Below are 22,405 nucleotides of genomic sequence, written 5' to 3'. Positions count from 1 at the left end.
GTATGTAGCAATAAGGGAACGGAATTTCTAGAATTCTTAAGGGACAAATGTCATAGGCACCATATAATTGAGGGAACAAGAGGTTCAAGAGTTTTGGATTTGGTAAAACATCAGAAGAGTTGATAATAACTGAGATGACATCTCTCCCACCAGTTGGAGAGAGAGAGTGACCATGTGGTTTTGATTTGGATGATGAATAGACATGCAGGAGTATCAAAGAGACACTGGGACGTATGTGGAATTATAAGGCAGGTGATTATAATAGTCTTAGCCGTCAACTTGGGGAAGTTTCATGGAGGGAGGATTGGAGGGATGGGATATCATTAGTGCTTGGGAAATTGTGAAGGAATGTTTGTTAGCAGCAATAGTAAACTGTATTCCACGAGTGAAGAAGACACAATTTGGAGTAAAGTGGATGACAAACAATATTAAACAGGAACTGCATGTGACAGAGGCTATGGAAGAGATATAAGGAGACAGGTGAAGAGCAGATGCATGAAGAATATAAGACACAGGCCAGGAAAGTGACTAGTATGGTAAGGAAGACTAATATGAGAAGAGATTGGAATATGAGAAGAGATTGGTCCTAAGATCCAAAGAAAATCCTAGGGAATTTTTTTGCTATGTGGCCAGTAGGAGGAGGAAATGATCGTGGAAGATTGACATTGTGGGATAAAAATGGAAATAGAGTGATGATTCAGAGGACATAGTGGAATTGTTCAATGAACACTTTATTGGAGTATTTCACCCTGGTGGAGTAAATTTTAATACTAGAGGGATAGGGAAGGTTCGATGTTTAGAGGTGCAGGAGGAGAGTGTGTTCCAGATGCTGAGTACTCTGGATGTCAGTATAGCTGTGGGACTGGATAGTATTTCACCATGGATTTTGAGAGATTGTGCTAAAGAACTGATAGCTTCTTTGACCTGGCTTTTCAATGAAAGTCTGGCTACAGGAAAGGTGCCCAGGAAATGGAAGGAAGGTGAGATAGTGCTATTGCATAAGGGTGGTAGCAGACTGGAATTGTCTAATTATAGGCCAGTTTGTGTGTCATCAGTAGTTAAGATCTTGGAGAAATTAGTTAGGGACCATATACAGCATTGGGCAGATGAGGGTAATGTTATCTGTGAGAGTCGATATGGATTTGTGAAGGGGTGCTCTTGTTTTAGTAATATGCTAGCCTTTTATAATATGCCTTTTATTTGGCAGATGTGGTTACCCTGGAAGAGGATTTGAATATGCTAGACAGATGGATAAATGAATGGGGGTAACAGTTTAATGCAAGGTCTTGAGGTTTGGGACACATTGCTGGGATGCTGCATACTCTATTGGAGGAGCTATACTGGAGGAAGTAGGGGAGATGAGATCTAGAGTTGATGATTGATAGAAAGCTGAAATTTAGGGGATATATATTGCAAAGGTGGTGAAGGTAACACAGAGGATTGCTGCAATAATGAGAAGGATGCTGACCTGCAGAGATGAGAGTTATCATTCTGTTGTATAAGACCCTGATCAGATCAGATCACACTTAGACTATTGTTCTTAGATTTGATCTGCAGGATTTGAAGGTGGTAAATTAACTGTGAAAGGGGTACAAAGGCAGATAACAAAGATGGTTTCAAGACCGTACAATGTTAAGTTTTAAAAGAGGTAAACCGTGAGTAGACATGTCAGTACACAATAAATAACAGAAAAAACTCGCGTTTTTTCAGTTATTTATTGTGTACGTACAATGTTATGAGGATCGGCTGAGGGAATGTGGACTGCAGAGTTTGGCGGATAGAAGGAGAGGTGATATGATTGAGACTTTTGAGCTGATGAGAGGTGGTTACAGGGTTGACACGGGAGTTCTTTTGCTTGGTTGAACAGTGTGAAGAAGTGATGACAAGGGGGCCATCCCTGTAAGTTACAAAAGGAAACTGAGCCAAGAGGGTGAGGAGTAGTTTCTTTGAATGGAGGGTGGTTGAACCATATAATGCATTGCCTGATAGAGTGGTGAAAGTAAGAATGGTCAATGAGTTTAAGGGGTGGTATGATAGACTTTCTGTTTCCTAGGAAGGACTTCCCATGAAGAGTCTTTTGACTCCATGTAGGCCTGAAGAATAATAATATCTAGCTGTCCTTCAGTATTATTCCTAACTAGCCATTTGAAATATCTTGATGACGGTATCATATGTACTGATTTCTTTATAATATGTTGTATCCCTCCTAACTCGAAATTATCTTGCTCTTCCACTGATTAGGAATTATGCATATGTTGAGACTCAAGATGAACAGCAGGTCATGAGCATTGTTAACTCCACATTTTTTAGCACTCTTGCTGATATCTTATTCAGTCTCACTGTGGTGTTTGAAGCTTCAAGCTTTTAGTAGCTTCAGTAGTTGTAACTGAACTACATGTGCACCTTCATCTGGCCTCAATCAAATGACCTTGCTCTGAACATCTAAAGGCATTCAGAGCACTGGTGGATCAGCCTTGAAGATATATCTTATTAAATTGAACACTTCAATTGTAAGCACATGTCAACTATTTCCATTGTGTCCTACACTTCTATCATCTGAATTTACCAAAAAGATCCTTCTGTAAGCATCCCCCCCCTTTTTTTTTTACTGTTATTTGTTATATAGTGATAATATTCTTTGATTTCTCTTTGCCTATTTGGCTGAAATTTTTTATTTACATTTTTTCACATCAGCCAATCGCTCTTAGTATTCTTTATATTCCTCATCCTTGCTGTCTTGATACTGGATCCACAATATTCTTTTTATTCAGCAATTACTTGAAAGTATTATTCATCCACGTAACTACTATGCAGTTTCTTCTCTGGGGGATACAATCAGATTAGCTTCCTTCAGACACTTTCTGCCTACTTCACATGCACTTCCCATTCCTCTGTTCCATAGTTTCCCATGCTGAGGCTGCCTAATAAGTAAAACATTTGTCATAAATGCAAAATCTTGATGGAAGATGGCAAATTAAATATAGAAATATACAAGAGAATTAGCAAAGCTGGTATGGTAGGAATTCAACTGAAAAATTTATATGAAATAAGGCAAATGAATAAAAACAATAAATTAGCATAAACAAGATGATATTTAAGCAAATTTAAACTTTGACCTGAGAGTCAGGTTAGAAATAATATCTGTTCCAGCCTGAAGACCACAGGTGTTAGTTCTGAGAAAAATTAGTTAATTCAGGTTGCTTCATTTGGAATGTATGTTGAAGCTGTTTGTTGTATTAATATTTTTAAAATGTCAGTAATTCTGTAATGTCACTCAAGAAGTTGATAATGGGATCTTTCAGTAAGTGTGATTATATAAAATTAAAAATTAGTTTAGAATCTTATAAGTTGAAGTATTATAACCCTTCCTTTCTGCTTACAGTATGCATCTTCTTTCAATATGAACCCAAACAAGTGGATGTTAGTGAATTTTGACTGCTCTACTATGTGGTAAGTTAAATGTTTGTTTACAGCCATTGTGTTAGTGAATAAAGCTTTTTTTTTTTTTTAAAAAAGCCTTTTCTTTCTGTTTATCACATGTTCTTTGTATATGATAAGTCCCATTGCTATATTCCTAGTTTTGCAATATCTTAAGCACTTCCAACTCTACCTCTCTACCTGAATAATACATCCTCATAGAGTTGATTACCCAGTAATTCAAATGTATCTTCTGCTCATGTCACTTCCAGGCATCTGCCTTCATCAAAATTATCCTTGTAAGAGCAGTAATACTGAACAGCATAATAGCCAGAATGTGTCAGAAGAGAGGATTGGAATATGTGGATGCTTGGAGGGCATTTGAGGACAGAGGGGAACTATATGCGAGAGATTGCTTTCATTTGAATGAGGAAGGATGAGCATCTGGAGAGATTGCTGTTTTCTGAACGAGTCAGTGTGTCAATGCAAGGAAACTAGAATTCCCAGGGTTGGATGGTAGCAGGGGGTTGCCTCTTGTGGGAATGGGTGCTTGGGGGAAGGGGGACAACATCAGGTAACACTGAGTCTAGTGGGGTCAAGAGGGGACAATGATAGGAATAGAAACAGTGACATTTTTATGCTCTATACTAATGCCAGGAGTATCTGAAATAAATGAGATGTATTGGTGGTGCTGATAGCATCAGCCTGGCCAAAGATTATTGGCAGGGTACAGCATTTTTTGGCAGGATAAGAAAGGAAAACGTGGTGGTGACGTATGTCCTCTAAGTCACCACCTGGAGGCTTTGGAAGGCAGTGACATAATGGCTTTGAAAGCATATGGTGGGAGGTAGAAGTGGCTTTTTTGTTTTTTTAAAAAGCTACTTCTACCTCACATTTTATCCTGGAGAAGGTTTTAAAAAGGTGTTGCTATAAACCAGGGAGCACAGAGGGTGGGGAGTAGGAGATGTTTAGGCAGTTGAGCTTGGCAAGTGCAAGAAGAAGAATGATTGTTATGGGAGATTTTAACTACAGCAGTATAAGGTGGGAAGAGGAAAATGCATATAGTAATAAGGGGATGGAATTTCTAGAATTCTTGAGGGACAAAAGTTTTAGGCAACATGTAATACAGGAACAAGAGATTCAAAAGTTTTGGATTTGGTCATAGTGTTAGAAGAGCTGATAATAAGTGAGATGACATCTCTCCACCCAGTTGGAGAGTGACCATGTGGTTTTGACTTGGAAAATGAATAGACATGCAGGAGTATCAAAGAAAAAGGGAATATGTGGAATTATAAGGCAGGTGATTATAATAGTCTTAGGTATCAACTAGGGGCAGTTCCATGGAAGGCAGAATTGGAAGGCCAGGATATCATTAGAGCTTGGGAAATTGTGAAGAAAAATTTCTTAGCAGCAATAGTAAGCTGTATTCCACAAGTGATGAAGCGGACACAATTTGGTGTAAAGTGGATGACAAACAATATCAAACAGGAACTGCAGTTGAAAAAGAGATTATGGAAGAGATATAAGGAGAGAGGTGGAGGGCAGATACATGAAGAATATAAGACAGGCCAGAAGAGTGAGTATTGTAAGGCAGAACTGGAATATGAGAAGAGATTAGCACTAAGATCCAAAGAAAATCCTATGGAATTTTTAAGCTATGTTGCTAGTAGGATGAGAAATGACTAGGGAAGAATGACACTGCGGGATAAAAATGGGAATAGTGACTGATGCAGAGGACATAGTGGAGTTGTTCAATGAGCACTTTATTGGAATATTTCATCCTGGAGAAGGTTTTAATACTAGAGGGATAGGGCAGGTTTAGAGGTGCAAGAGGAGAGTGTGTTCCAAATACTGAGTACTTTGGATACCAGTAAAGCTGTGCAACTGGATGGTATTTCTCCACTGGTTTTGAGAGAATGTGCTGGGGAACTGACAGCTCCGTTAACCTGGCTCTTCAATAAAAGTCTGGCTGTGAGAAAGGTACCCAAGGAATGGAAGGAAGGTAAGATAGTGCTGCTGCACAAGGGTGGTAGCAGACTGTAAGTGTCTAATTATAGACCAGTTTGTGTGTCATTAGTAGTTAAGATCTTGGAGAAATTAGTGAGGGACTATATACAGTATTGGGCAGATGATGGTAATGTTATTTGTGAGAATCAACATGGATTTGTTTTTTAAGGGGGTGCTCTTGCTTTAGTAATATGATTGCCTTTTATAATAAAGTGACAAGAACAGTTGATGAAGGAAAAGCATATACTGCCATTTTTTTGGATTTTGCAAAGCTGTTTGACAGGGTGCCCTATTATAAGCCGATATTCAAGTTGCAACACATGGGTTTAGATGCCGGGTTAGTCAACTGGTTTCAGAATTGGATGTCTGATTAGGTATCAGAGAGTTGTGTATGGTGGGGCAATATCAAGGAGACAGAAGGTTACATGTGGTGTTCCACAGGGCTCAATACTGGGACCTGTATTGTTCAACCTTTATATCAATGACATTGTCAATGGATTGCAAGGGGATATTCAGTTGTGTGTGGATGATGTGCAGCTGGGAAGGGATATCAATAATAGTGCAGATGTGGCAGCCATGCAAGGGGATTTGAATAAACTAGACAGATGTGCAAATGAATGGGGTGTGGTTTAATGCAGCAAAATGTAAAGTCTTGAAGTTTGGGAACCATCGATAGGAGGATGCATACTCGATTGGAGGAGATATACTGAAGGAAGTAGGAGAGACAAGAGATCTGGATGTGATGATTGATAGAAGATTGAAATTCAGGAACATATCGCAAAGGTGGTGAAGGTAACCCAGAGGATTGCTATAATACTGAGAAGGATGCTTACCAGCAGAGATGAGAGTTATCATTCTGTTGTATAAGACCCTGATCAGACCACACTTAGACTATTTTTCTCAAATTTGGTGTCCAGGATTTGAAGGGGATAAATTTACTGTGGAAAAGGTACAGAGGCAGATGACAAAAATAGTTTCAGGTCTGTACAATGTTAATTATGATGATCAGCTGAGGAATGTGAACTGCATACATATAATTTATTATACCATCTCTTAAATACATTTCAAATTCTCTGCAGACACCATGCTCTCAGGCAATGCATTCCAATCACTCACAATTCTACATGCAAAATACCTGTTTTTCCTTGTTCACACCCTCCTTATACAGCTTCTAGGAATGACCTCTTGTTCTGCCACCATTTCATCAAAAACCTGTTAAACATTAATCTTATAACAACCTCCTGCAAACTTATGTCTCTATCATGTTACCCCTCTTATCCACTAGATTGCAATTTGCATCTTCTCAACATTTCTTTATAATCAAAACAGACTGGAAGGAACTTGTTCAGTTGTCTCTGAATCCTTTCCAATATCTCTATATCCTTTTTAAAACCAGGTGACCAGATCTGTGCTTAGTAGTCTATATGTGGCCTAATCAAGATGCAATAGAATCAGAACCACCTTGCTTTACAAGTTGGTGTCTTCTGCATCATTGCTGGAATTTGTTGTGTTGTCCTTGAAATTTTAGATCCTTATCCACCATCACCCCAAGAGCTATTTCCTCTACCTCCAACAGTATCCCTACCAAGAGTAAATCCCACATCCTATCTTTGTTTTCCAATTTTTAAAACCTCACGTTTTACTACATTGAACCAGTATCACCACTCCTATGCTTATTCACTGTCTGCTCAAGTTCTCTTGTAAGACAACATCTGTTCTTCTCATTCTTCCCAACTTTGCATCAACTGCAAACAACTGAATATCCTCATTCAAATCTTCCCCAATATTATTAATATACAGGTTATACAGCAGTGGCTTTAAAACATATCCCTGAAGCATAGCTCTAGTGACTTTCCTCCTCGAGGGATATTGCTTCCCAATTATTTTCACCACTATAATAAATTTAGTTTAATCCTTTATCCAAGTGTAAGCAAACAAAGTTTGCACCGTGAGTCTCTTCAGGACTGAGGCAACTTGTGGTAAAGATGGACCAAGCTCTCGTCACTCCTTGTCTTAGTATCTCCCATAATGCAAAGCACATCTCCTTGCAGACATGTATAATTATGCATTAAGGGAAGGGCCACTACCCAGACTAGTTTCGACCTTTATTGAGGTCTCATCAGTAAAGTCATATTTACCTATACAAGTTGCCAAAAGGTGTCTCACCTTATTATTAAATTACTCTGGATTTAGAGAAAGATGTTAGTTTAATCTTTTATCCAAGTGTAAGCAAACAAAGTTTGCACCTGAAGTATCTTCAGGTCTACTCCATTTCTTCCACCTTGGTATCACCACCCTGGGTCTGGCTCCCACTGATGAGACCTCAAAGGTCGAAGCCAGTCTGGGTAGTGGCCCTTCCTTGAATGCATAGTATTATACATATCCACAAGATGTGCTTTGCATTATGGGAGATACTAAGACAAGGAGTGATGAGAGCTTGGTCCATCTTTACCACAAGTTGCCTCAGTCCTGAAGAGACTTGCGGTGCAAACGTTTTTTGCTTACACTTGGATAAAGGATTAAACCAAATTTATTATAGTCTAACCAAGTGGCAAAAACTTCCAACGTATTTCCACCGTGTTTTTGAACGACTGGTCTCCTAACCCAAGAAGTGCAGTCTGATACTGTTTCCATCGAACACACTGACACATTATTTGTGCACTGCTCCAAGCTGTTCTCTATGCTTATCAATGGCTCTTTAGTTTCACACATACATTTAATGACTATTTTCTTAGAGAAAATAACGGACATTTCTGAAAAACTTTGTCAACACATTTTGATTAATATTGAAGCACAGATGTTTGAACAACATGATATCATTCAATGAAGCATTGTTCTATAGAAAAATCACACTAATATGCTTAAGTGCCTATTGTTTCACTTTATCAAAAATTTTATAGAAAATAACTAGACAAAAATGCACTGCCATCAGTTTTTTTTTGTTTTCTAATGTTTTAAATGCTAAGTAAGTATTGCTGCTCTTCTGCTGTTTACAGTGCAAAAATTAAGGAAGATTTCTCCATTTTGACATTACGTTTTTTAAAACAAAATTCTTCATTCAACTACTTGTTGGAAAAAAAACCTTTTCATTATTGGATGCAGTTGATTTAGAATACAGATATCAAGCATCCTAATCATCACACTCCTAATTGTGATGATTAGGATGAATTTTTTATATTTCAAATGTATGACTAGTATTGTCATTATTATTATTACCCCAAGACCTCGTGGAGTCGAAGACTCATATGGGAGATAATTTTATCACGCACACATCTCATCATACTGTGTCTTAAACACACTCAAACTCCTTACAGACGCCACTCTCTCATGCAAGGCATTCCAATCATTCACAACTCTGCACAAAAAAAACCTGCATCTAACTCCCCTACCCACACTCACTTTATACAGTTTTCAGGGATGACCTCTGGTTCTTCCCTGATCTCCCACTATTTTCTGTAGAACTTCTCCACCATTGATCCTATAACAACCCTTTACCAACTTGTAGGTCTCTGTCATATCTCCCCTCTTCCTCCTGTCCACCAGACTCTGCAAATTGCATCTTTTCAATCTTTCCTCATACTCGACATTCCAGACGTCAGAAACTACCTTAGTCAGTCGCCTTTGGACCCTTTCCAATATCTCTTCATCCTTCTGAAAACCTGGTGACCAAATCTGGGCACAATAGTCCATGTGTGGCCTAATCAAAGCCTTATACAATGAAACAACAATCTGCCTACTTCTACACGTCAGTGTCCTCCACATCATTCCCAGAAGCCTTTGTGTTATCTTCACAATTTTGGCGATGTGTCCCCTAAATTTTAGATCCTTATCACCCCCAGATCTCTTATTTCCTCTACCTCCAACAATATATTCTCACCAAGCATAAATTCTGCACCCCATCTTTGTTTTCCAAATTTTTAAACCTTACATTTTGCAACATTGAACTCGCATCCCCCATTTCTGTGCCCAATCACTCAATTTATTCAAGTCTTCTTTTAAGGCCACAACATCTTCACTACTCTTTATGGTTCGTCCCAACTTTGCATCATCTGCAAACAACTGAATATCTCCATCCAAATCTTCGCCGATATCATTAATATACAAATTAAACAGTAATGGCCTAAAACAGATCCCTGAGGCACTCCACTGGTGACTTTCCTTTTTCTGGATATCGCACCCCCATACACAACTTGTTGATACCTATCGGATAGCCAGTCTCCAATCCAATGCACTAACCTAATATCCAACACCATGTGCTCTAGTTTGACTGTCAAATTATCATGAGGTACTCTATCAAAAGCCTTTGTGAAATCAAAGAATGTTACTGTGTATCCTTCTCCTCTGTCCAAGGAAGCAGTCACTTTATTGTAATAAGTATGTAGATTACTAAAACATGACCTCCCTTTAGCAAATCCATGCTGTCCATAAAAGATAATACCATTGTTGTCAACCCAACTCTGGATCCTAGTTCTCACAAGCTTCTCCAACAACTTAACCACAACAGCTGACACACAGATAGGCCTATAGTTTGATGCTTGAGTTTGATCACATCCTTTATGAAGTGGCACATTCTTGCTCTCCTTCCACTCCTTAGGAACTTGATCAAGTGCAAGACTCGTATTAAAAAAATATGTCAAGGCAGTGGCACATTCCTTCAGAATACACAGTGATATATTATCAAGTCCCACAGCCTTATTTACATCTAGTTTACTCAACTCCCCAAACACCTCTTGCTCACTTACAGTCAGTCTCTCCTCCCCATCATCAACTGCTCTCGATCTCTCCATGAAGTCACATTCACAAGATTGAAAGATCTTTATGAACTGCTCATTAAGTATCTCCACCACACATTCTGCAACAGCTGTCTTTATACCATATCCTCCAATCAGTGTCATCCTTCCATAATCATTCTTTCTTTTGCTGGCTACATATTGAAAGAACTCCTTAGGATTCGTTTTGGCTTCATTAGCTAACTGCTGTTCATACTTCTCTTTAGCTACTCTCACCAACCAAGTCTCCCTCCTTGTCTGGTCTTTGTAGACCTCATGAAATTGGTTATTTCCACTTCTCTTATGCTGCCTCCACAATGCCCTTTTTCTCTGTATTGCATGCTTAATCTCTTTATTCATCCATTTCACACCTACCTTATTTAACCTTCTCACCCTTGGAATACATTTAGACATTGCATCTACTAGATAGTTTTTGAAAATCCCCCAAGCTGCATTGATCTCTTTTCCAGCTAACTCCTCATTCCACACAACTGCAAGCTGTCTCCTGAGCTCTTCATAATCATGCCCCCCCTTGTAGTTCCACATATACCCTTTTCTCACACGGGGGGTCCTCGCAGTGCTGGCAACCACCCAGGTAATCACCTCATGGTCACTTTCACCAATTGGTGGATGATTTGACACCTCATTGATAATTACATCTTCCAATGAGATGACCAAATCGAAGACCCTTAATCCTCGTGTGCCCTCTGTTACATACTGTCTGAGGTAGTTATCCCTTAAAAACTCAAACTCATTTTCTTTACACTTCCAGTTGCTATCTCATCATTCCAGTCTATATTGCCATAATTAAAATCATCCATAATGATCACCCTTTTCTTATTTGCTTGGCTAATTTGACTATACATTTCACTATCACCACCATCCACATTACCTGGTCTATAGCAACATCCCACCAAGTATTTGATTCCATTCACCTCTATCTCACACCACACTGCCTCAAAACCACTGGCACTATTTCCCTCTTGCATCTCTACTTTGTATGGACATAACTCTTTCTCTATCATCAATAGCACTCCCCCTCCCTTTTTACCCCGTCTATCCTCACGAAACACATTATACCCTTCCATCTCTATTCCTGTCAGGATGTCATCCTCTTCAAACCATGTCTCACTTATTCCGAAAATATACAACCTTGGAAGAAGGCTCAGAACAGAAGAGAGTGGAAGGAAATTTTTGCTATTAAGAGAAGAAACTGCTCAATTGCAGAATACTTAAGACCATCTTACCCCTCTTTCCACTCTCTTGGAACTGTGCCAGAGCTGAGACTTAAATTGAACAACTTTGTCAGAGGCAGGGCCAGTTCTCTTTGCACATTCACATATTACACCAGCTGATATGCCATCCAGTCTCGCTGCCATGTTCACGTTTCATATTTTTTAATATGCTGAATACACCTGTTCATCTACCTCAATGTTGATATGCATCTCTGTATCATCAGCAACTGTGAAATCATAACCTGGATGATACATCTTTGCAAAATAATCACAAAGCAACTCAACTATTTCTTTTAGTTCATTCACCTTTCTACCACGAGCATTGTTTAGTCATTCTACCATAGTTATTTTCCCTCTTACTTCCTACATAAGAATAATTTAAAAAAACTCTCTTGGGTTTACTTTGGCCTGTTTGGCCAATTCTCTCTCTCTCTCTCATAGTCTGATTTGGGCTTTCTTGCTTACCATATGAATCACCCTTCTTGCTTGCACTTTATGCTGCTCATGTGTATGTTGATCACTTTTTCCCTTTATATTTCCTCCACATTGTTTTTCTTTTTTTATAGCTCCTCTTGCTTTATATCCCTACTCAGAGGTAAATACATTTCATGTGCCAAACATTGTTTTGCTTCCTTGAGAAAAAGATTAAAATCAAGTATAAAATTTCTTGGTATCTTTAAAGTAGAGTTGAAGTGGGATGATGTAAAAAAAGAGAACTTGACTATTATTTATTATTATCATTGCTGTTCTTCTGAGAACAACCTGATCAGACTTTCATTTGAAGAACATGGAAGATCTTGAGTGATCTATTAAACAAAGGCAACTAACTTATAACTTTACCCCTTTCAGACTATTATCATTCTACTATAGACTAAACAAACACACGTAATAACCACAGTAATAAGTTTTAATAAGTAAATATCTCATCCTAAGTATCTTAGGCCATTGTCAGTACAGAGTTAATTCAAACAATACTAGGAATGACATAGTTAGGGTGCATGATTACAATGGAATCCCAACATGCAGTAGTATGTTCTAGAATTAAATTAAATATATCTGGAGGGGGGGGGGGAACAGATTATATTAAAATAAGATAACATATATAAAAATTATTTTACACAATTTTGTATGACAATTTCCCATACTTGAAGAATAGCAAGAATGTCATTACAGTTTAGATTTGGTCTGTGAAGTAGGGCTTCAGCATTTTCTTTATATAAAGAAACAATTAATAAAACTCAGGACATACCATGCTAGACTTCCTATAATATATGGTTTACCTAAGTTTCACAAGAATAACATTTCACTCAGAGCCGTCGTGGATTCTATTAGCAGCCCAACTTACAAATTATCAAGATTTTTATCTAACCTTCTCCATCCTCACATAGGCCACTCAGCCTCATCAATTAAAAATTCCACAGAGTTTCATTCTAAAATAAGACTTTCAACTGTTGTGAACTGACATGCTAATTAGCTTCGACATTGTCTCACTCTTCACTAATATTCCTCATAAGGAAACGGTAGACTTGTTAACACAAAAATTTCCATCTGATATTGTTGAATTATTCAAATTTATTACGTCCGGTTATTTCACTTGGAAAGAAAAAATTTGCAAGTGAAGTAACAGCAATGGGGTCTCCCTTATCACCAAACTTAGCAAACCGGTTTCTAGAATAACTTGAAGAAAAATTTTCACATTTAAACCAAAAACCAAAAATTTGGCTAAAATATGTCGATGACATCTTTTCTGTCTGGGATCATTCCGAACAAGAACTACACCTGTTTCTAGATAAAATAAACCTCCTTCATCCTCACATCAAATTTATGCTAGGAAAAAGAATCTCCACAGGGTATCTCCTTTCTGGATTTACACATCCAAACAAAAGATGGTTCCATCTCCACTTCTGTCTATTAAAAGCTGACATTTTCAGGTCGCTACATTCACAATTCTTATGCTCATCATCCATCTCAAAAATTTCGCATCATTAAATCATTAGTAACCAGAGCACACAAATTCTGCTCCTCTGAAGAATATCTAAACCAAGAATTGGAAATAATAAAAAATAGTCATACTAAATGGATACAATCTTAAAACAACTCAAAAAAATCATCAGCCACTTCCCCACATGTCAACCTAGACAAGAACAAGCCCATAGGATTCCTATACCTTATGTCAAAGGCATCTCTGAACGTCTTACAAAAATTATGAAGAAATACAAACTTACTACTACCTACAAACCAGTCAACCAGATCTATAACTTGTTACCTTCTTCTGAAGACAAACTCTCACCTCTGATGCTACCTGGTGTGTATGAGGTTCCATGCTCCTGTAAATTGTCTTACTATGTACGGACAGATAGATCTGTTCATAAAAGCATTCTGGAACATCAAGACCATATCAGTCTTATCAAACCGCAGAAATCTGGCCTCGCACAACATGGAGCTGAAAACCCAAACCATAGGATCCATTGGGAAAAGACCAAACTTTTACATAGATCTTTATATAAACATGAATGTTTATATAAAGTGCTGAAGCCTTACTTCACAGACCAAATCTAAACTGTATGATGTTCTTGCTATTCCTAAAGTATGGGAAATTGTCATACAAAATTGTGTAAAATAATTTATATATATATATATGTTATTTTAATGTAATCTTTTTTTCCCCCTCCAGATGTATTTTAATTTAATTCTATAACACACTACTGCATGCATATTGGGATTCCATTGTAATCATGCACCGTAACTATGTGTTATTCCTAGTATTGTTTGAATTAACTGTACTGACGATGTCCTAAGATACTTAGGACATCGTCAGTACAGTTTAAATATTTACTTATTACTGTGGTTATTATGTGTGTTTGTTTAGTCATGAATTCTCCACAGGTTTGATTGTACAATAAAATCCTACTATAGAGATACTGCCAATACTAAGCAGTGCATGAGGAACACAGACAATCTCAGACTTGCTGTCTGTTCAAGGTAGTATCAAGAGACACCTCACTTGATACAGTAATTATTTCCTTTCATTACAAAAATTAAAGTAAAAAAAGTATCATGTGAATAAAAGTTAATAAAAATTCATATTTCATGATACTTAGTCCACTCATTTTAAGCTGAAAAGGCATGGACCTTTTGCTCTGTGTGGCAGTTGATAAAAATGTGTAAGGCAGTCTGTCTGTTCAGATATTATAAAAGAACATGGCTGAAATTAAAAATGATTAGTTAGATCGACATCTACTTTCAATGAACTATTCTGTTGAAGAATAGTTAATTGGAATTAGCCGATGCTGTGACAGACAGCCCATATAGCAGCTAGACTGGAGCTGGCAGGATCTCACAAGAAACTTTACAAATATGATAAAATATTGTTTCCATGCACTTTAAAATAGACACATTTGAATGTCACTTCTTAGAGTGGATCATTTCACTAAAGATTATTTTTTGTACTTTGTCTTTGTTGGTTAGCACAATGTAAATAAAATATTCACTCAATAACAATACTGCTCTCAGAACTTTAAATGTATTGGAATTTCATGGTATTTTTCTGTAGTAGTAGTAATAGTCTGAGAACTTGTTTTGCAAATTAACTAATAAACTAATAAAGAAAATACTATGTCATGTAATTTGTATCATTAGCAAAAAGAAAAAAAATTCCACTGCTTGGAAAGAAGTCAATGGACATCCCCATAGTGCATTATGGCATGTAACGAGTCGTTTGTAGCTAGTTTAAATTGGAGGAATGCTCCCAAGTCAGTGCAATGGTGTCCAGGTGAAATATCTATGAGAAGGGAACTGATGGAGTTTGAAACAGTAGTGATGGGATGCCATATTGCATGCTTATCTATTTGGTAAATTGTTGCCAAATTGGACTACCCCAGGTCAAAAATTAGTGATACCATATTGAGATGGAAACACATGGAGTCAACTTCAAGTGCTACCTGCAGCCAAAGCCCCGCCACACTCACAAAATGTGACCATGGAGTGCTATGAATAATGATGTGTAAAAAAAAACGCTATTCACTGGCCGACATGTTGAATTCGGAGCTTGGGACATTGACTGGAACATGAATCTGCACAAAAACATTCAGAACTGAGGCTCACAACATGTGTTTCCATGGTAGGACCACAATTTGCAAGCCCCACATTACTCAAACCAACATGCAGCATCGTTCAGTGGAGCAAAAAGTGTACAGTGGGACAAATCATGCTACGCTCTCTGCCAAGCAGATGGATGGGCATGGATGTGGTGGACTCCCTGTGAATGTCTCTCATCAGAGTGCATAACTCCAACTATTGAAATCCAGAGATGACGGTATGGTAGTATGGTCCTGTTTTTCCTAGTTTGGCCTTGGACTTCTCTCTTTGTGAGGCCATGAACATTGAACTCGGAGAAGTATCTGAACATTCTGGATAATGTAATGTTTCCTACTTTGTAGCATTTCTATGGAACTGACCATTGTCTCTTTCAGCAAGACAGTCATAAGGCTGATGCTGTAACTGTGTGATTTGTCTGGCCTCCACAGAGCTCTGATATCAATCCTATTGAACATCTGTGGAATGAACTGAAGCATCAGGTGAGGTCAAGGGAAGTCCACCTCCACAACAGTCCAGGATCTTATTACATGCCTAGAGGAAGAATGATCCACAATTCTCATTGATCACTATCTTAAGCTTGTGGAAAGTATGCCCTGTAGGATTGCTGCAGTCATTGCAGCAAGTAGAGGTTTTTCTGTTAACTTCTTTACAGGAAGTGTATAATGCATAAGGTTAATTGGGATTGTTATATAATTTACACCTTTGTCGTTTAATTTTCATGAATGCTTTTAATAAAAGGTTTGAAAGAATTAAGAGTAATTATACTTCCAGGGTGAAAGATCGTTTCAAATTGACTCAGGCTCTTGTAGTAGATCCTTTGTATTTACAACACAGCTTTTCAGGTAAGGAATTCAAATTAAATTAAGTTTGTTAGGTATGTATTCCTGCAGAAAAGTTGTAAATGATGAACTGAATGTTTCAATTCAATATTGAACAGATTTCACCTGTTTATGAAAACAAATTCTGTCTTTGTACAGAACTGAAGATAAAAATACTCTTGAACACAGTTCATGCACTCCAACTTACAAAATACTAGACTAAAATCTCAGACTTATGAAACTTCCTATGAACCCATATTGTTTTTAATAGAATTTCATGTTATGATCAAATCTATCCTTCTCTCTGTTAACACTTGTCTGAATTGATGTTTAGAGAATTCATGACATTGTAGATTAACTCAATATTACTTTTTTGTTAGTGATTTTCAAGGGTGGGAAAAATTAAAAAAAAAAAACATATCTAGGTATTACTTGCAAAGTCCAAGAACATTGCTGGATATGATTTTCGCTTATCTAACATGCTCATTACCACATCATAAAATGTTTAGTAAAATGCTAAAACATGACCTCTTTACATATCCATGCTGACCATCATAATAAATACTATGTCCATCAAACTAATCTTGTATTCTATTCCTAACCAATCTCTCCAACATTTTGACCACAACTACAGTTATACAGATTGGTCTTTTGGAAATTTCCCAAGTTTTCAGTTCTTCTAAATATCTAAAGAAATTTAATACCTTCAAAATACGTTTGCGTCATTTATGAAAACATTCATCTAAATTATAGAGCTAACTGCAACTGAAAGAATTTTTTTTTTTTATTGACCAGAAGAAAAGTTTACTGAGAGCAGTTTTAACTTAAACATTTATTCCAAAATTTATATTTCTATGTAAATTTGCTACCTGTGAAAAATTAAGATTTTGTGGAAGATGAAATAGTATTTATATTGCAAATGCAATATAAATATTATTTATATTGGTCTCCAATTCCCACACACACACACACAAGCACCTATAGTTCTTAATTTTTGGAAATGCTGCTAAAATAAGAACGAATTCTACAGGGTTCAGTGTTCCAAAGCTAGTGGTGTATTACTAATACTGGTAGTCATTTAGTGGATGTCAAAACCACATGGTTACACTCTAGCCAGAACAGAGATGCCATCTCTGTTATAATCAAATCGTCTGATGTTATGAGCAAATCCAAAACTCTTGAACCTCATGTTCCTTCTACATGTTGCCTAAGACACTTTTCCCTCAAGAATTCTGGAAGTTCCATTCCCTTATTATATGCAGTTTCCTCTTCTCAATTTATACTGCTGTATTTAAAATATCCCATAACAATTATTCTTTTTGCATTTGCCAAGTTAACTGCCTAAACATCTGATGTTCATCCTCTAGGCACCCTGGCTTATAGTAACACTCCACTAAATATATCCTGTCCTGCCCATCTCTACCTCACACCATACCATATGATTTCAAAAGCATTAGTGTCATTGTCCTCCAAATCCACCACTCTTAGAGGACATAAGCAATACTCCACTACTGCATTTGCCCTTCCTATCCCATTGAAAAATGCTATACCCTACTACTTGTATTCCTGTCAGCATATCATCTTCCATCAACCATGTCTCGGAGATCCCAATAATCTTTGGACAGGCTGATGCAGTCAGTGCCACCAATTGATCTCCTTTATTCCGGATCCTCCTGGCATTAGTATAAAGAACCAAGGAATTGTCACTGTTTCTGTATCCTCATTATCACCTCCAGATGCTTAGATTCAGCATTATGTGATATATCCCCCCCCCCTTCTTCCAAGCTCTTATACCCACAAGAGAGCACCCTGATAATTTTAGTTTTTCTGCATTGACACACTGACTTGTCAAGAGAACAAGATTCTCTCTCCAGATGCTTACATTCTAACTCATTCAAATGCAAGCCATCTCTTGCATACAGTTCCTTTCTGCCCTCAAATGTCCTCCAAGTATCCACATAATCTAAGCCTCTCTATTGACACATACTGGCTATTTTATTATTCATTATTGATACTCTCCTCTGCAGCTCTGCATTATTGTACCTGGACAATACACTCACTATCTTCCCTCTGTCTTGTTCAGTAAAATGTAAATAATGAACCTCAGATCTCTTGCCACCTGAACCACACTGCCTCTCAACTTGTTCGTGCCCACCATCAAAACCATCTCATCCACCGTTTCACCTTGCTTAATTGCCATAGTCACATTAACTATCATTCCTTCAGACAAACACTTCTGGAATCCTATCTTGTACATCAAGGATCATCGCAGATTGTCATAGCAGTGATATAATATAGTCATTGCAACACTTGCAGTGTGTGTGTGCCCTTGGAACTTCAGTCCACTGTCTACCATCACTCATCATCATCATCATCAAATTCCTGCCATGTACCCTCAAGGGGTGTACAGGATATGACAGTACTACATGAAAAAATTACATCATTACTAACTTCCTATCTACAATTTTCCTCCAAATCAGTCTGTTACTTGTCAAGACTTCAACATTATCAGATCTTATATTTCTATCGTCTAAGGCACTTTGTACCGTATCAATCCACCTATATCTTGGTCTTCCTCTGGGTCGTTTTCCTGCCAACTTGGCAGAGAACACTTGTTTTGCTAATCTTTCCTCTCCCATTCTATTCAAGTGACCATACCACCTGAGATTAGCTCTGCTAACGCATTCCTGGATGCTGACAATGTCAAGTTCTTTCCTAATATCCTCATTTTTAATATGATATTGCCATTGATGCCATCTGTTCACGCCTCTAATCTTTCTCAGGACTCTCATATCTGCGGTCTCTAGTCTTTGGTCAAGTGTTTTACTTCTGACCCAGCTCTCAGATCCATAAGTTAAAATTGGTTTGAACACAGTCTTGTATACAGCTAATTTAGTGTTCCGACTAATTTCTTTCTTATTCCATATGAATTTATTCAATTGACTTCCTACGATACCAGCTTTGCTGATTCTGTTGTCTATTTCTATATTTAGTTTACCATCTTCAGTAAAAATTGTGCCTAAGTAGCTGAAATGTTTTACTTGTTCCACAGGTTCTCCATTCACAACACAGTTGACATTTTCAATAATTCTGCCTATTTTCATTGTCTTTGTCTTTTTATTGCTGACCTTCATACCATATCTATTACAACAGCTATTCAATTTAGTCAGAGAATCTTGCAGACTTGTAGCGGATTTATTTAGAAGTATAACATCATCCGCATAAAGCAAAGAGCTGACATTAACATCTCCAATTTTGATATCAGGTTTAATACCACATTCCTTCATAATGTGATCCATATAGATAATGAATAACAGAGGGGATAATGTACATCCTTGTCTCACACCAGATTTAACATTAAACCATCTTCCTGTACTTCCTTCAATTCTAACTGCTGACTCACAACTCAAATAAAGACTAAGTATTGCTTGATATAATGCCCCATTGACACCATATAACTGCAGCGTATTGAATAGCTTCTCTCTTGGCACCTTGTCATATGCCTTTTCCAAATCGACAAAACTTAAATACAGATCTTTGTTATATTCCCATGCTTTCTCGACTATTTGTCGTAAAGTGAAGATCTGATCCTGACAGCCTCTATTTGGTCTGAATCCAGCTTGTTCTTCACCAAGCTTTTCTTCCACAATTCTTCTCAACCGTTTCTCAAGTATACTTGCATAGATCTTGCCAGGAACACTCAGTAGGGAAATACCTCTGTAATTCTCACATTCAGTTTTATTTCCCTTTTTATATATGGGTACTATGAGAGCTGTACTCCAATCATCGGGAATTCGTCCCTCTGTCCAGGCTTTCTGAACTATGCAGTGCAGCCACTGTAGGACTCTTATACCACCATACTTCAGCATTTCTGGTCGAATATCATCTACTCCTGCTGCCTTTCCACATTTCAAGCCTTTGATGGCTTTTTCTACTTCAAGTATGGATATGTATTCCTGACTGCATGCCTGGTCAGTGTTTTTTATCACTGTGCTCTCATCACTGCTTGTTTCATTTAGCAGTTTTTCAAAGTAATTACTCCATACTTCAAGGATATCTTTTTCTCCTGTTTTCATTTCACCTTTATCATCTCTAATTCCTTTTACAGCACTCTTTCCTCCATTCCTAAGCTTCTTCAACAACCTCCAGAATATTTTGCCACCTTCTTGATATTTATTTTCTATATTTTTGCCAAAGTCCTCCCATGACTTTTGTTTAGCTAGTTTTACACACTGTTTAGCTTTCTTACATTTGTCTCTGTATTCTGTAAGAGTAAAAGCTGACTTATTTGCCAGGAACTTTTGATATGCTTTCTTCTTTTCCTTCACTGCCTCTTTAACTTCCTGTGTCCACCAGGGAGTTCTGATTTTTTTATCTTTGCACACAACCTCACCACATGCCTCTCTGGCAGAATCAATCAATGTTTCCTTCAGAGTTTGCCACTGAATCTCCAAGGTTTGATTCCTGTTCTCAAACTCTTTCATTTTCTTTTCAATAATATTTCTGTATTTTAGTCTACAGTTCACATCTGAGAGCTGCTCAACTTTTATTCGCTTTAAAACTTTCTTACATGTTATTCTTTTCAGTATGAAATTCAATTTTAACTTGCTCAAGACTAAATAGTGATCACTTCCAATTTCAAATCCTCTGTACACTCTGGTGTCCTGCACCAGGGAGAAAACATCACTATCAACAATAACATAGTCAATGAGACTTTTCTTATTCCTAGCCTCTTCTCTCCATGTGAATTTGTGCACATTTTTATGTTGGAACATGGTGTTAGTAATAACCAGTCCATGTCCTGAGCAGAAATCCAACAGATATTTGCCATTATTATTAGCTTTGCTCTTTTCTCCAAATTTTCCCAAAATATTTTTGTATGTCTCACAATCATTTCCTACTCTACTATTTAGATCCCCAACAAGGACCAACTTTTCCTTTTTCATTGTGTCAGTTGCTTTTTCTAAAGCCTCAAAAAATTCCTCCACTTCTACCTTAGTAGAACCTTCTGTGGGACCATAGGCACAAATAAGTCTCATTGTCCAGTTCCCCATTCTCATATTTGCCCACATTACTCTACTTGAGACTGACTGCCATTCAAGAAGATTAGCCTCGTATTTTGTGTTGAATACTATGGCTACTCCTTCTTTTCCTTGATTGTCATTGCCTGAATATAACATTTTGTATTTATTGCTCAGAAAGATCTCACCAGTTTTGGTCTTTTTTGTTTCAGTCACCCCTATTATGTCGATCTGGTACTTATCTAATTCCTCAGCTAGCTCCATTTCTTTGCCATTCAGGCTTCTTACGTTGATAGTACCGATCTTTAACTCTGGTGATGTTGAGTTGGGGTTTCTTTTCAGATTTGTTCCAGTAGCTGACTTTTCGCTGTTCGCCCTGGTTCCCTGGCGAAAACAACGGGGGCCTTGTTTAACCGGGCGACGCCCCAGCCGGCATGAAATTTTGTCATGTTGTACCATCATTTTTTATTTTGGTTTAACCAATAAGAATACAATTTGGTCGGCTAAATCCCAAATTGCCAGCCCATCCTCGTTCGTTCAGTATCAAAGTAGATACCCAACAGGGTGCACCACGAGAAGGTGAGGATTGGACATTAGGTCAGAAGCCCTGGTCGGTTCTCCGCATTCCTTTAAAGGCTATGTGGAGGTCTCCTCTCAGTTATACAGCTTTGACCCTTAAGCACCCCCTGACCCTTAAGCACCCCTCACTCTAAGATCCCTCACTCTAAGATCCCGCACCCCTCACTCTAAGATACCATCACTCTAAGATCCTAAATCTCATCCATTACCTGAAGTACAACTCCACTAATATGGTATGTAGCCTTATATCTCTGTATCCCAAAGTGTAACCTTGCATTTATTAATATTCAAACTGCAACCCGACTCATTTGTCCAAGCTAAAAGTCTATTCAAATCTTCCTGTAGAAAATTAATATCAGCACTACTCCTGATAATTCTGCCTAAATTTGCATTATCGGCAAACATTTCAAGATCTCCAGTTAATCCATATGAAATATCATTAACAAATAAGTTAAGTGAAA

The 22,405-nt window shown here is 37.7% G+C and overlaps 1 protein-coding gene across 1 annotated transcript in view; it reads left to right on the top strand.

Moving 5' to 3' along the window:
* LOC150105334 (tyrosine decarboxylase-like) overlaps positions 1-22,405 on the top strand; it is a 311,867-nt gene that overhangs the window by 209,737 nt on the left and 79,725 nt on the right. Inside the window, exons 9-10 of the mRNA XM_090393931.1 lie at positions 3,383-3,450; positions 16,298-16,368. Of these exons, the coding sequence (XP_090250057.1) occupies positions 3,383-3,450; positions 16,298-16,368 (139 nt within the window). The remainder of the gene's footprint in view (positions 1-3,382; positions 3,451-16,297; positions 16,369-22,405) is intronic.

This window comes from Typopeltis vanoorti, chromosome 6, assembly GCF_054136105.1.
Source record: "Typopeltis vanoorti isolate ZY-2024b chromosome 6, IOZ_Tvanoo_1.0, whole genome shotgun sequence".
Classification (NCBI taxonomy): domain Eukaryota; kingdom Metazoa; phylum Arthropoda; class Arachnida; order Uropygi; family Thelyphonidae; genus Typopeltis; species Typopeltis vanoorti.
The sequence above is the reverse complement of the archived record's forward strand: the minus strand, read 5'-3'. Positions and strand labels throughout refer to the sequence as shown.